Source organism: Rhopalosiphum maidis, chromosome 1 (genome assembly GCF_003676215.2).
Source record: "Rhopalosiphum maidis isolate BTI-1 chromosome 1, ASM367621v3, whole genome shotgun sequence".
Lineage (NCBI taxonomy): Eukaryota > Metazoa > Arthropoda > Insecta > Hemiptera > Aphididae > Rhopalosiphum > Rhopalosiphum maidis.
The window spans coordinates 53,031,329-53,048,717 of NC_040877.1; the positions used below are offsets into that span (position 1 = coordinate 53,031,329).

Here is a 17,389-nt window from a genome sequence, read left to right on the forward strand (position 1 = left end):
ACGTTTTCCGCTCTGTTTCTTTTGTTTCTCTCTCTATCTCTTTTTATTTATCTGTATTTGAATTTTTACTGTTTTTCTTTTATTCCTTCCCCCGCCGCAGCGTAATACATTTATGTACGACTGCACTTTATATAATATACGTGTAATTTAGATGATACACCATTATAATTTATTATACCAGTGTTATTTAGGAATCAAATCACTATCTCCCCGTATACCACTAATCCCAAATGGTATTCTAAGATTTTTCTTTAGTTTTCAATGGTTACAAATATATGTTTTTCAATTGAATATATTATCCAATTTAACGTCGTATTGTTATGCGAGAAGTCACAGTAAAAAGTAAAATCTTAACAATTTTTCGCCCGCTTGTAGTATGCTTAAAATGCAGTACGACTATAATATTATGTATATGCCCTACTCATGTTTACAATGTAGTATTAGGTTAGGTTATATTCCTATAAACTTATAGCACCTATATCCGATTTGATCGATTAAACCGGTTATTTATGTTGCGAATTAAATAAATTATTATCGGTCGATTATGAATGTAGTGCAATGTGTACGTTTGTATACGTGACGGGGTCATGACTGTATTTATAGAATTATAATATCTGAGATTTTGTTTTCTTGTATTCAATATAAAAACTATTGGCACGTCGTTTACACGCAGCTCTGCAAAGTATGATAATTAAAAACAACAATTACAACATTGTTTAGTAATTAGTTTTGTCGGTATTTTATAATTCTACCCTCGAGATAAACACGCGGTGTAACAATTAGCGTAATACAGTAGCGGCGATCTATCTGCACGTCGTGGGAAATTTCCGAACATACAAATTGTCGCTTGCCGTTCATCAACAATGTTCTTCACAGTGTCTGTACACGCATATCCGTGGCGGCACACATACAGTCATTTTGCATGGATATTATACGTTATATAGACGCATGTTTTTAGTTAAAAACAAAAAATATACGATTTCGAGTGGTGGTCGTGAAATACTTTTGAAGAATTGCGATTCACAGTGGAGTCGGATCGTTTAACTGAAACACGCGGTAAAGACGGTTGTCGACCAAACCTAACGGTCGAATTACATCATATCCATATTTCTGAGATAATATTAGGTAGGTATCGAAGTCCTGCAGCGGTATTCGTCTAAAACCACGAGTGCACGTCGTCCGTCGGGTTTCGCGTCTAAGATTCGAGATCTTTCCAACTCCGGAAATTTCCCGGTACTCGGGTCATACGACTTTATGGTAATATGCGGTGACTGTCACTATCCCGCGTAATCGCCGCGGTCAATACATAGGAATACGAGATAATAGGCGCTCGACGGTCGGGGCCACGTAGCTGCGACTCGGAGCTTAAGCATTTTATATTACACATTCGGATATAAACCGCGGTAGGTGGTATACGCACCGTGACGCGGGACACGCCGCTATCACACGGTGCGCGGCTGCGGAGATAATAATATATAGACGGACGGTCGCGTGTATGGATGCCCGGGAGATGCGCTATTTCCGTCCGCGCTCGACCGCCGTCGGAGCCCATGCCCAGGAGACGCTGCAAAGGGACCGCCGAGAGATAGTATTTGGCCCCGGCAATTAGGCGTGTCGCGTTAAAACGGTCGACGGAAAAACGCGCATGGCGGCGTATGGTGTACGCATAATATGTATTATTATTATCTCGCGCGCGCTCGCGCCCGCGACACCGCCGCTGCGACAGCCGAAAAGGGTCCGCAGCGGCGCGTATGTTCCGCGTGACTACCGCAACGGCGTGGCAGCCGCCGCCGCCGCTGAAATAAAGCTCCGTTAATTAGCGCGTGTGCGATCGACGGCCGTGACGGTTTTTATCACGCCCTATCTGCTCTTGTGTAAATATGTTTTATAATAATAATAATAATAATAATAGCCGTCATATACACTCCGCCCGCAACCGAAATAGATACGGTGTAGCCGCGACGTTTCTTCCCGGTCGCAAAGGTAACACGGCCGCCCAGTAGTACGAATATATGACAATAACGTGCAGAGGATGTTCGTCTAATTTGAAATTAAATGCTTATACCCGGAATTATATTACGTACCAGACACGATCAGCTGCGATATACGGTCAGTCCAGTATCGGATTTAACGGAAATACACCGGGGGGCCTTAATGTTCAGACTGTTTTAGGCGTCTAAGACATTTTACTTCCTAGGTCGTCCGACTACAGTAACCTAATGAATAACCAAAAATATTGAATAATGAGCGGAGAAAAAATATTTAAGTCATTATATACTCGTACCGTTTTATTTTAAACTGCCGTGGGATCGGTTTTATCTTTATGTTTTATTTTTAAATCTTTCTTCGCTTTTATCAAATACCGAAAAAAATATGGTACTTACTAATTCATCTAAACATTATATTATATTATATCAAAAATAATAATATTTACAATCTTTCCGTAGAAAAATATATTACCGCCATTATATGGTTATCAATAAACTATTGTTTTAACGGTAAACAACTTTGATGACGCGTTAAAACGATTCGTATGTAAAAGTAATAGATTAATAGATCGTGTTTTTCTAAAATTTTTATAGCATCTCTGGTTTTCATTCCGTATTTAAATTCTACGTGCCACCATAAAGTTTCAATAGTTTTAGTTTGGGATCTATACCATTTTCTATGCGGTTTACAGTAAAATACATACAAATTGTTAAAGTCCAGTACGTTATTATTGTTGGTACTACACCTAACTTTGTCAGAATAAGTTGTAGAAATTGGTTGCACTTGGTCCAGTATTATGGAGATAAGTGATTTTTTAAGTTCGTTTTTCACAATATACTTGCACGTTACATTATCCAGTATACATTGAACGAACTCGTCAAAAAAACTTAACTGACAATAAATAACTTTTATAAAAAGTACAGTATAAGTGTGTACAGCATGACATATAATATATACTATAACTACCTCATACGGTAACAGCGCATATTTTGTGTTCGCCGATAATAGTTAAGTACAATAATATTACACAGTTGGTTTTTCTGTATAGGTATTAAATCAAATAAGATTCCTAAATTAATAAGAATAGTTATAACTTTTGGTGTTGGTACATCTTTCCGAGCGAGTATCATATTATACGAGTACCATTGTGCATAAATAATAAATATATATATCATATACGCATGATATACTCAGTATATTTTCAGTTTCGCTTCGGCCATATTTTTTTCCGCTATTATAGCTATTATTCGTACTTTCGTGTCAACTTTTTTGTTATGATCTGTTACTCCGTGTTGGTTAGAATAGGAATCGGATTTCCGTACACTTTTACTATGTACAATATTCCAGGCGTTTTTCGTGTGACGGCAGAGTTTCAAAAATATAATAACTGCTATCCGCCGACAACGAGACACTAATTACACAGCAGCATTATTCTATATATACATACACACACTTCGTCGAGTTTTCTTATATTTCGACTCCTACGGCCGCTACTCTACTCCGGCCACTTTCTTCTCGCCTCCTTTTTACCTTTCAATCGATTTTCTGTCGGTATACATATTACAATACTTGTGGCCGTTTTACGAGATTTTTCCTATACTTTCGTTCCACCGCGTGCGGAACACTCGCTCCTCCCAGCGAGATCTGTTGGCTTCAACCCAAGTACTCGATAAGATTGATGGGACTGCCGCGTAACCGACCGCGATGAACGTCAATTAATCTACAAACCGCCACAGCCGCCTCCGAGACAAAGGCTTAGGTTGTTGTATATACACGAGTGTACGCCGCGTTTATTTTAAGTAGAACAGAGAAAAAAACTGAGCTACGAAAACAAATTGTCGTTTTTGACTGAAAACCGGCCGGTGATTAATCGTCGACCCCGTGCACTTTTGACGGTTATTATCCCGCTACAAACAGCAGTCTCGACTTTTGTAATATTACTATTACACGCCCGCGGCGTGTTTATTTTCGTATGCTCGAACACTCGGAGCATATATAGAAATAAAAAAGCCGTCGATAATTTCGACACGGTTTAGTCGTGTCGATTGCCCAAGATGAGATGAATCCGGTGACGTGTAATACAGGAACCGTATACGTTTCCGGTGTAATATAGTTTGTAGGTACATATATCTTATACACTTATAATTTTTATAAATACACGCGTTATTCCGTGCGTACGCTTTTTGATGTTTATGAATACGTATGAACATATCAACTCTCACGGTATTGACGCGTTGATGAAATCATGGCGATTTTGTTCACAAGGCCACTTGCGCGCAGTGTGCACATGTGTCATACCACAAAACGAAACGATGAGTAGTGTGACGTATATTCCAAACACAATATAATATATTTTTATAAAACAAATGCATAATCATTGTTATTACGTGTTTGTCGAAACGGCGTATAGTATTATATACATAATAGGTTTATTCCGTGCGGAATATTATTTTATCACCCACAATTACGCGTTGTTGGATTTTAGTCACAGCAGTCGAATAAAACTTGCCGTTTAGGCGCTTGGAAAATAAATTGAATTAATTTTCTCACAAGTGGACAAAACTATTTATCGTCGTCGAGTGCACGCGATCGCGTGACTCGCAGTGTACGTACATGTATTATTATGTCTACGCGCTGCGGGTTTTTAGGGTTTTTGCAATCGCGTTTATAGTTTTCACCACCATAGGTTTTAATAACAACGATAATAATAATAATAATACAGTATATTATGCATCACGTGCATATAATATACCAATCGTATACTTATGCATTGCATTTGGTTTTGTTGCAGGTTTGGTTTCAAAACGCTCGAGCCAAGTACAGGCGGACGGCTACCAAACAAGACGGGGGTCTAGGATCGTTGGCGCCGCCGTCGATAAAACCGGACAAAAGCTGTTCGGAAAGCTCGACGGGCTCGACCGGCATCGAAGCGGTTATGTTCCACCAACAGCAGCAGCAGCAGCAGCAACAACAACAGCAGCAACAGCACCACGCTATGCAGATGAGCCCCAGGAGCTATTTGAGCACATCGTCACCGATGGAATGCGGGTCGTAGAGAATTATCGTAAAGAATATAGAATATTATCATCTGACGTTTCCTTTATCATAGTATATCATATTATTATACAGATGCATTATAGAATATTGTATGTAACTCATGTGTATATATAGGGGGGGGGATTACAAATGAAGTAATATATTATAATTATATAAACGTCGGTGTTTATGAAAAAAAAAATGTATGAACAGCGAAAAGCCAGTTTTGTATACGTGCAATATTTTCAAAACATATATAAGTAATTTAAGTTGTTGTTTTTTTTTTTTTTTTAATTAAATATTTATATTGTTGAAAGTATAACGGTTTGAAAAAAAAATAATGAGAGAAAAAAAATACTATTAGTCTTTAGTAACGATGTTCGAGAGTAGTATATATATATATAAAATACATACTTAATAAGCGTAACTTGTATAAATCGATGTTGTCCTTACTTCCCTTGTGTCTATACATATACTTTGTAAAACATGTACATTTCTCTTAAATAAAAAACATTGTGGTGACATTTTAATAATTTACAAAAATGTATCGTTATTTTTTCTTTGTCGAAAATCTCTATTCGGTCAAACGATCATTATTCGTCGTCGTCGTCGTCATTATACGAATGTGATATATGTTTCAATGATATAAAGTCGTACTCGTCAATATACTCGTTAATATTTATATAGAATACATAGTCATATAATTGTAGACCGTGTACATATTGTACAGCATGCGAACCAATGGCGGTGTATATTATGTGGAGCGTCGCGGTGAAACGGGCAGACACGTCGTACATTCCCACAAACGTATAGCGGACGATTTTCAGACGCGGAAATAAATAATCGCAGAGTCGCATATCGCGTCGTATCGCCCAGACCGAACCGGCAGAGAGAAAAAAAACGTATTTATGACAAAAGGTTTTCCACCACGCATATATTGTGTAGCACCTACCGTCTATATATATGTATATACGTACACTGTAGTCGTCGTAAAAAAGAGAAGAAATGTCGCCGTCGCTGGCGAAACAAAACCTCGGGGAGAAAGAAAAAAAAAAAAAGAAGAAAATCTACTGGCGCACAAAGACCCCATGAAAAACTTAACACATAACGTAGCCACGCTGCAGACGTTTGCGCGTGCGCACATCCTCAGCCGTCCATATACATGTGTGTGTGTGTGCGCGCGACGCAGCCTCACGTTTTCCGCCCGTACAAACACACACACACACACACACATACTGCAGGCAGTGCATATACATTCTATGCAAATGTGGACCAACTGCACAGCAACGGTCGATCGGTCGGTGGCGCGTTCACGACCTCCGACTTCATATACCCGGGGCGGCGGCGGCGGCGGCGGCGGTAGGTACACATCGGGATACGTACGTATGCGACTACGGTACACCTCCAACAATGGGAAATTCCTATACACGCACACACATGTGACCGGAGAAAAAGATGAAAAAATAAAAAGAAGAGATCGGCTGTGTTACGTGTGTATATATATATATATATATATATATATATACATCGCGTTTGTGACAACAACGAATGGCCGGGCAGTCCCGTAGATGATATCCGCACACGATTGTACATACAATACGCACGCCGCCGCCGCAGTATATTTATGTACACACATATGCGCGGCATTATTACAATATTCGTTATTGTTGTTTACGACGAGCAGAAGGGTCCCGGCGCGCGCGTGTGTGTGTGTCGCCATTGTTTTCCACTATTGTTGTCGTATAGGTACGCCAACATATATAGGTAATATGTACGCACATACGTATATATATATATATATATTTATGTTCATATATGTAAATACTATACCGCTGTTCCCTTTCCACCGGCCCGTCACGCCGCCTCCCCGTGACGTCCATACTATTTCGTCGTTGTCGTCATTATTGTTATATTTTACTTTACCCCGCGTGTACGTGCATGGCCGTTTGGCTGTTTATCCGCCACAATAGCCCGTGGCCATGTAAGACTATACGTAACAGTGCCGTACGCGCGCGCGCGCGCGCACACAATATGAATATAATATCGTCGTGGTGTGTGCAATTTTTTTCTCTTCTTTTTCCTATTCAAAATGACGCGCATACAATACATAATATATAATGGGAATAGAGGTATATATCGTTATATTATAATGCATACGTATATACAGGTATACCTATGCATTATACGACACGGTCGTGAGAACGGACTATACGCGCGCGCGCGCGCGCGCGATAACATCGAGGGGCGCCGCCAGCAGAGATGGCCCCCGCCCGATTGGACGACGACGACTGGCGAACTACGGATATACGTATATATATATATATATATATATATGCGTATGACAATCCATGTTATTACTTGTTATGATATTGTACGTGCATAACATTAACGCGCGCGCGCACTCGTGGTAGACGGCTGGATTTCCGTCATGGAGGCTCACCTATATACGGTATAGGTACGCTCAGCTGTGCGATATGATATTAATCGAACACGATGGCATTTTGAGAACCCACCAAAGTAATACAGCATAACGTCTATTTCATGCGATAGTGTTTTGCAGACTGTTTTTTTTTTAATTATTATTAAGAATGCCTGTGGTGTTGTGCTAGCAACGTCATTTATGGACAATTCAGATTCAATAGGTAAATACCAATTACATATTTACACGACTAAGGGATAAGTAGTTTATATAGTATTACATACTTACATTTTTTGTTAGTTGTACAATAATGTCTTAATATTAAATTGTTGTGTCGGTGCCGATAAATTTTAAGAAGCTGTATGGAAATATGGATCAGGTATTCCGGCGAGTGTTGCGTTCTCCTAGTACTCCGTCCGTCCGTTCATTTTAACTATTACGCATTCGGTTATACTTATCACTGTGCAAGCACATACTTCTTACTACCGCGGCATCTATAGAGACGGATTGAGACAAAATATATGACGAAGTGTTATAGGAAAAAAAGTTATTTTATGTATAATTCAGTCGCGCGTTCAGCTTTTTTTAAAGTGGGGGAGGTGGATGTGCATTTTTGAATACCGTCAAACCATCACTATATATTAAACAAAACATTTGTTAATTATACTCTTGGATTTCTCTGCAGTATAGATGCTGGTTATAATTATAATTATGCATTATTGATCATAACGAGTGTAATTAGGAAGGGGGATTTCTATACAATGCAATTAATGCATTAATTACTTATTATTAACAGCTTGGCATAAATCTTTACGCGATAGCTGTAAAATGTTATTTAATAATAATATAAACGAATAACCAACAATTGTTTTAATAATTATTTTGGAACGTTAAAAAAGTTTAAGAAAACAATTTTTTGATGAACAGATTCGTCATTTACCTAGATCGACATACCTAATTAAAAAAACCAAAATAACCAAAATTAATATTAATTCTCTATGAAATATTTTTATACAATTATACTAATACAAAACATGGCTGCACTTCAAACTGTTTCGACAAAAATGGAAATAATAATATGGTTTCTGTTGCGAACAAAACAAATCGCCGACCAGCAAACTGTATTTCCGTATTGCTATTGTAAGTAAAAGTTGCACTTGCGGTATTCTTTATTTTACTATATTACAATACACGTAAGAGACGTATTGTGTGCGACGATTACTGCACGTGCCATCTGCGCACGTAGCGTATAATGTTCGACGACATTGAACATATAGTACATTGGTTTTATGTTACGGAAATTACAACGACCGCGCAGATATTCCTATGGAATTTCATTAATTCCATAATATATAGTCCGTATATGCAATTATTTGAGATCATATTAACAACACTAGATCTAAGATTTTATAGATATACGTGCAATGAAATGGGGGAAAATGATTGGTTCGACGGAATTATAAGTACGCCATACATATATGTACGCTGTACACACCCAGACGTGAAAAATATATTGATTTTTCTCCGAGACCATATTTCTATGAGGATTTAATTTTATAAAACTTTATTTTGTTGAACATTTTATTATACTGTGCTATTTCAAGGAAAGCTCTTACCTGGATAGTTTTATACGACATCGCGGTGATGCGTAGCACGTTATTTTAATCAAATATTTTTTTACTATCGAAACGAATAGATTCATACGATCTGAATATAAAATCACAAGTGTGCGAAAAAAAAATGATAAAAGAGTTATAAAGAGTTAAATGAAAAAATATTTCTGTTTATATAGTTTACAAATACAGTGCTTTTTACAACGGTGTGAATTAACTGCACTGTTATACGAATCATAGATAGACTTTCACACCGAATAAAAGGGTGACTGTGAACTAGTGCAATCAGTTATTGAAAACTTACCGATATCGCGGGTGTGTACTGTATACGATATTAAAGTAATGGAATACCATGCTGGTGTAACGACGAATTCCGATTGAAAAAACGATTAGGCAAAGAACTTGCATTTTGTCATTAAATGTATCTAATACCAATCGAGTTGCCTCATTTTCGAGTATTATTATTCAAAAGCGATAATGCGTGTTTTGATAAAAATCATATTGAATAAAAGTTATCGAAAGTACAAATCGATACACTACAGTACTATACAGCTCGAAAAATTATTAGGCACCATAAGCTAAAATAATCGTAACAAATTATTACATTTAATTTTCATGATATTTTACAAGAATATTTTCTTTTGTGACACAAATAATCTAACATTGAAATGTACACTTAAGATCCCGAGCAAAACGATGAATATATCATCGATCTTTTAATATGTTATTTTTTCTGACATTACCTTTTAGAGTATTAGAAATACTCGACTCTTTCTTTAAGTGGATGGTTTGTAGTAGTATTAGACATAGTTGGTTGAACTCAAAAAAAATAAATTTATAAGTTCGAAAGACTGTAAGAAATTGAACTTTACTATACCTTTATTTTGAACTTATCTATTTCTTAAACCAACTAATTTAGTAATCCATTTTAAATTTTTTAAATTGAAAAATTCATACACCACATCTATGCATACCATATGTATAATGCGAAGTTTTTTTTTTTCACTTAAAACCAGCCAAAATGATTTGTAAATTTTATATTTATCTACAGTATTTTCATGAGAAGTAGGGTGTAGGGATAAAATTTAGAAATTCACGTGGAAACGTATGTTTTTTTTTTGAAAATATAATATGAAAATATTTGTTTAATATATTTTAGTGATTGAACAATATTGAGAGCGGTTTAAAGGTTTTAGTTATTGCGTTTTTACCACAGGCGTATGATGGGGTGACGCCACCATTAGCTATTTGAAGGTGTGTACTCAAAATATAATTTTAAAAAAAATTAAATTATGTTATACATTCTTCTTTATTTTGAATATTTATAAGGGCTAAAATATAAATGTTGAATCACTTTGTATATTATACTTTTCATTGTTTATATTATATAATTTATTAAAAATTAATTAATAAATATGATATATGATTCAACCGCTTCAGGATCATAACTCATATATTATAAGATTAAAAATAATATTTTTATCCATGAAATAACATTTTTTCCACCGACAATTCAAAACATAATAATTTATAATATTGTTGTTCACACGAGCTTGACGAGAAAAATATATTATTTGGTTAAACGGGTCACAATTTCACCAAAAATAGATTAAAATGGGTTATATAACAGGTTTTGCCTTATCTACAGCCACTTATGCATTATTCACAGCTAAGGTTTCTTCATCCTTGTAAGAGCAGACGTTATTCACACGTTATATTATCACAACCGTTATTTGAAATTCATATTGTATTTACATATTATATGTGTGCAAAGTTCTAAAAGTTCACTTTAAATTGAAATCGTTCACGTTATTAAACAAATTAATAAGTTTATCTGGTCATTTATTATAGTAATTATTATTTTATTAATTTTTAAATAAAATATTGAAAGGTATAAATCATTTTTAAAATACTTTTTTATATATATACTTATAACACATAAAAATTAAAAAAGATGATCTATTATAATTAAATCGTCTATAAAACAAAATACTTTCCCGGTCTTACCTAAAAACAATATAACCTGCATTGCGGTACTACATTTATTAAAAATCAACGCCAAACTAAGACGTACAAAAATAAGATGAAAAATGTATTTAAAAAAACATCTGAATTTTGTACTTACTTATATGCGAAAAACTAATATAATATAATACTAATATAATTACAAATGATAAAATTAAAATTTTACAGAAAGCAATCTATTACAATCTATCATGTATAGCTATAACCGTATGTTATGTAACGACGCGACTTATCAGTAAATAATATAATATGATACATTTTATAACATTTATCCGTCGCTCGATCCCGTTGCATTGGGCTAATGAAAATACTGAAAACTTAATCCAACTATAATGATGAGACTGGCTGACGCTACTGCAGATACATGTCCAACGGAATTGATTACGTTTGCTTAACAACCTCCGGGGCGCATTAAGTGCACATCGTATTATAGATGTATGTGTGTGTATAATTCAACCTTAACAGTATGTGAGTTTTGTCCCACGTGTTTGGAAACGGATTTCGAGTATGCTTTCGACGTATATAACATAAATATAATATATATATAAGATATAACATTACATAAACATTGTTTGTTCGGCGGATTTCATGAAATAATCGACATTCCCACGTGACCGACTAGCTCAGTGTTGTCCGCGAATATGTATATTGTAAATGTTGATAATTATATCGAGGTGCGTCATAACGATTATTATTGTTCGATAGGCTGAGGGAGTGAATGTGGGGACTTTCTTTGAGTTGTCGATAAGTTTCCGCGTGGCTCTATAAATCGTTTGTCTATTACTTCTAGCGAGAACCAGTAGCGCCTCTGGCAGAATACCTGCAAATCTGGCGCAGATAAGGAGGGCTCCCCTTATCCAATTTTTTTTCTACTACCATTAAAATATAAATAATTATTTTTATAAAAAAAACTAATACCCTAGTGTGGTTTTCAATATGCGATTACGTGATGAGAAGCGCGATTACGCTAAAAATAAACGACAAATTTTTATTTTGTAAAATATCATATTTGAATTGAGAATGCCATTCTATGAAATTGCGCCTTTTGTAAAATCGCATCCCCGGCAAATGCCCTCTTGCCAGTGCCTAGCTACGGCCTTGCTTCAATTGCCATGACCTTGCCATGATTCAACAAAAAAATGTTTTTTTCTTACGACGACAACAATCAATTGAGTTTAATTTTTCTTATCCTAATAAAAATATAAAATATTATGATTTAGAATAATATACAGTTATAAATATACAATATTATTAGTAACGGTGCACTCGAAAACTTTGAAATAAACATAAATAAAATTATGAAATTACTTTTCAGTTGAACTATGACCTTTGTCTATTTCACACGTGTAAACACTTAATAGCTGCATTACAACAAAGAACACGAACAGTCGTTAGTCATATAATAAAATATATTATAACATTATACTATTATTATATTTAACGACTGTATGGCAAAAAATGTTATGCAAACTAATCATTAATAAAATGACTCTTTATTCGGTTATCCTAATATGAAAAATGCGCACGCTTAAAAGTAACCAAAAATTGAATTCTATAATTCTAACGCAGAAAATAATAAGATATAATAATTTAAGTACGCTTATCTGATTAGTATAAAAATTTTTTTTTTACCGGTGTTTACAGGTATAGAACGTGGCGTGTTTATGTTGTATGAGCTTTCCGTTTTATTTGATTAATAAAAAAAAGCGAAATATCTTTTCAACATTATCTGTCACAATATGCACAACGGATATTATGTATGTATATTTCATGTAACTTCTACTCACGAATCACTAATACCGTATTACCTTGTAGGTACGTACGACTCTAACACTGCACCGAAGTTGATACGGTTTTTTCAAACATGATGATGTTGTATACGATATATATGTATATATATATATATATATATATACATATTATGTATTATGTTACCGGCAATGACATTAATTCTTGTATAATATTGTACATATACATATATGTATTTTGTATAGTCTGTATATAGATATTATAGTACCATTCACATGTGTATAGAATGCGCTTTACGTTGTTTACATAATATGTATGCTCGTTTGAGTTTATACTGTACGTACTCAAACAACATCTCCAAAGAATGTCATCGAGTATCACATGTTATGAATATATGATATATATTACAGTATTAAACTATAACATAGTAACGACAGTTATGTCATTTTAGTCGAATTCGTATTAGTTAAACAAATATAAAAAAATTGTTTCTTACAGTATATTTTATTTGAAATATGTTAATTTTATACTGTGTTGGATATTTTATTTATTAAATCTGCCCATATCGGTGATGTATTATTATGAAAACGATTGAGCTATTATTTTAAAGCTCATTTTAATTAAAAATATTACTACTAACAGAAAATAGTTTATTAACAACTCAATCTATAAAAAAATCTAAAAAATAAAATTCAAACAATTCAAACTATCACAACATTTTAGAATATCTAAGTATCAAAACAACAATGCAGTACCTACATATTTGACTCACAATATTTTTATTATATTTATTTATGGTTATATAATGCTATAGGTAATATGTATATTATATACTTGGCATTTGAATTCATGGCTAAGTTACGATTTTCAAATAATAAAAAATGTAAATGTACCTATTGTCTTATTATTTAAATTGGTTAAGTGATAATAAATAATGGATCTTATAAAATGTACGTATACTCAATTATAATTCACTAATATAACTCAAGTATATAATTTTTTCAACCCAACAAATAGTGCATGCTTTTAAGAAAACTAGGGTAATTTAAATTTTTAACACAGTACCATAATTTGAACAACATTCTTAGAATATACTAAAACTTGCAGCTCAGCAATTTTGGTTGTACATTTGCAAAACGGTATAGTGATGTCATTAAATGAGATGGACGACTAAACCTGCAAGTAGTTTTAGTCGTCAACTTCTGTTTGAAAACGTATAACGAGTAGAAAAAAAAGTATATAATAAGAGCAACGTTTATCCGCTCTTTCGAGGATATGGTAAAAGGAATAGGAGGGAAAACAGAGGACGTCATCTGTAAACCCCTTCGGATAAAAATCAGACACAATACGTTCTTCTATATATAAAGTATACAATATATATATATATATATATATATACATTATACATTCTTCCTTGAACCTCCACCCACCGGGCCGCCATCGTCGACGGTTGGTTTTTGTACGGCAGAGATAGAACGTCGAGGGAAAAAGCTGTTGGCGAGGATTTTGTCAAGTTAATGATGTACCACGGGATTCGACTGCAAGTCCACCGGGAAAAGGGGCAAAAAAAGAATAATAATAAAGAAGAAGAAAAATCTTTTTCATTCTGGCTGGAGGTGAGCGCGGGGTCTCTCTGTTGCCATGACTACTCTCGTTAATTTTCAAAACTTTTTCCACCCCCCCGTCCGTCCGTTCCTCAACACTACTGATCGCTACTCGAGGGTCTCGGTGCTGCAGAGTTTTAGCGCCGGAACATGCGAGCGGTGAGAAGGACTATGGACATGACGATTGTCGACGTGGAAAAAGCGGAAAAGGGTCGTACGCAGCTTTACACCCGCCCATCTTTTTTATTTTATCCGCTCTCTCTATTTCTGTATCTGCCCTCTACGTTTCACCCTCTTTATCTGTCCGTTCACAGTTTTTCTCTTTGGTCACGTCCCTCCTTTTCTCCACTGCGTTGCAAACCATTGTCATAGGCGCCGTGCGAGTAAAACTCCGAGGGGAGACGCAAATAAAATTGTATCCGTTTCTATTCGGTCACGTCTGCGCTAAAGGGGGTCCGACGATGACGACAATAACGACGACGACGATGATGATGGTCATTAGTCGATCGCTTGACATAGTATCTTCTAATCTCTAGTTCTACAATAAATACAATAAATTAATCGGCTCGGAAAAACTGTCTTTATCGCAGCGCGCATAAAGTTTTGTCCGAACATATATATATACTGTTGAACAATTTGTGCATACAAACAGCGAAGGATAGACGAGGGATGTATGTCTCATGCTTCTTGGCCTTTTATTTTTGGTTCAAGAATTTCCACCCTATTATTGTCACGTGTTTTGAGTCTTGGTTTGGTAATTAGTTAGGTCGAGTGATTAAAACTAAACAATGTATTTAAATAACCAGATGTAAATTATAAAACTTATATTAATAATAAATTTTGTTCACAGGCACAATTATCGGATTACCCATATGTTACTAATATAGGTAAACTTGATTTATACAGTTTGTTGATAAACAATTCAAATCTAGAGTACAGCTTGACAATTGTATTATAATACACTTTTTTCGAAAATATATTCTGAATACACCTCTGCCTAACGTTATAATTTTAGAAAATTATATATTTTAAGCACATAACTTATATGAATGTGTACACATTGTTCTACATTTTTATTATTGGTATTATTACTACGCAAGTATTTCAAGGTATACAAAAATATATCAGTTACAATTATAGTCTCACAAATCACGGGTTTAAAATTTGGGGATGCATCAGACCGAGTTTAATATCCATCTGGTAAATGCTATAATAATTGTCTACAATTTCTCATTATCAACGTAGTTTCGTATATACCTGCGTGTTATCTGTGGTTATGATGAAAAATAATTAAAACGGAAAATTATTTTGTATTCACAACTATACTCTGTCTAGCAAGAGAACGCGCCGCAAATCGACCAAAATCAGTTTTTCTGCGCATTTCCCAATGATACCCAACCATAAGCGAACCAGTTTTGATAGCATGGTGACGCGGGGGGTTGTGCAGAATCGATGCGTTCTCTCGCTGGACAGACTATACATGCTTTGTTCAAAGCTGAACTGAAATGAACTTCGGTGACCAAATTCATTAAGTTTCATATGCATGTTCGTAGATTTGAGAACTTTTACCACGATCAAGTGAAAATAGGTTTCGTTTTTGATTATTTGTTTTGTTTATATTAATATATAATATGTAAGTACAAATAAATTGTATTGTACAAATTTGTCTACAAAATAATAATACTCTTGTATACGAAGATAAAACCGAAATTGTTAACATTTTTTGCACGAGCATATCGAAATAACCATTTAGGTACCTGTTAGTGTACGAGTTTGCTTGTAAGCATGAGCATTTCATTATTTTAATACTTTAAGTTGACTTAAACGTACCGATCACGGTTAGGTTAGGTCCATAGAAGATTTTGATTGAATTGAAAGTTTGAAATAATATAAAATTTAAATTTTGAAGAACCATAGATGGGCAGATATAGATGGTTGTAAATTATAATAGGATAGTAAATATTTGACTCCATGGCGAGAAGAGCTATATAATATAATATATAACTATACCGATTCATAATAACCACCGTTAATGTCTTGTTCGATATTAGAATATGTCCATAAATCATCAAGTTGACTGTAAACTAAAATAAAAAGAAAAGCTATCGTATTTTTTATTTTTCATGCTGTTACGCATTCATAGTTTAGGCCTAAGGTGTAACAGCATTACATTTTTATCAGTTATTGTCCGGAAATGAATGTGTTACGACTGATTCATCAGAAAAATGGTTGATCAGATTACAGTGTCTTATCACACCATGAATTTTTAATTTTCTGCGTTCCGCACGTATGTTATAGGTGTATTATAAATATATATATATAGATATAGATATATTATTGAACCAAGGCAGTATAACAACTAATAAACAACACGATAAGAACGTTGGTAATTTTTTTTTTTATTAATAATACAATCGATTTTTTTCCTAATCAAAGTATATATAACATTATATACTACAGTATTCTACACAAGTCTATTATTTTATTTACGCTTTTCGACCAAAGTCTGTTCTGATGTTCACAAACCGTCAACAATCATATTATATCCGTATGAACCGCTGTAGCGTTCGATTACATTTACACATAATATAATATACGGCATCGCCGTGTTATGTAGTCTGAATGTTATTCAAGGTGACCGACGTGAAAAAATAAAACATTCATATTCGTGAATCGTTTCAAAAGTTCTCCGGCAAACAGTTATATCTTATATTACGATAACGAGCGTATTAATATTTAACGCCCCAATATTATTGGTGAAAAAAATGCATCGGGCGTCTGATAGTCTGTGGGTTAAAATAATGTCCATTGTTCAGTCTATGTAATTTGTCGTTGTAATTTCGTTGCATAATATTTCAATTACTATGTGTCAGAAATGTACAACACCTGTCTTCATTATCCTGCGCCGTGGTGAGGAAAGCTTTTATTCTGTCCGGCTTTTATTACTTACCTCT

At 34.6% G+C, this 17,389-nt stretch overlaps 1 protein-coding gene across 2 annotated transcripts in view; it reads left to right on the forward strand.

Moving 5' to 3' along the window:
* LOC113548029 (protein apterous-like) overlaps positions 1 to 5,558 on the forward strand; it is a 54,768-nt gene extending 49,210 nt beyond the window's left edge. For both annotated transcript variants that reach the window (XM_026948673.1, XM_026948674.1), the window contains exon 6: positions 4,781 to 5,558. In XM_026948673.1, the coding sequence (XP_026804474.1) occupies positions 4,781 to 5,044 (264 nt within the window). In that variant the 3' untranslated portion in view covers positions 5,045 to 5,558. The remainder of the gene's footprint in view (positions 1 to 4,780) is intronic.
* Positions 5,559 to 17,389: the final 11,831 nt, after the last annotated feature.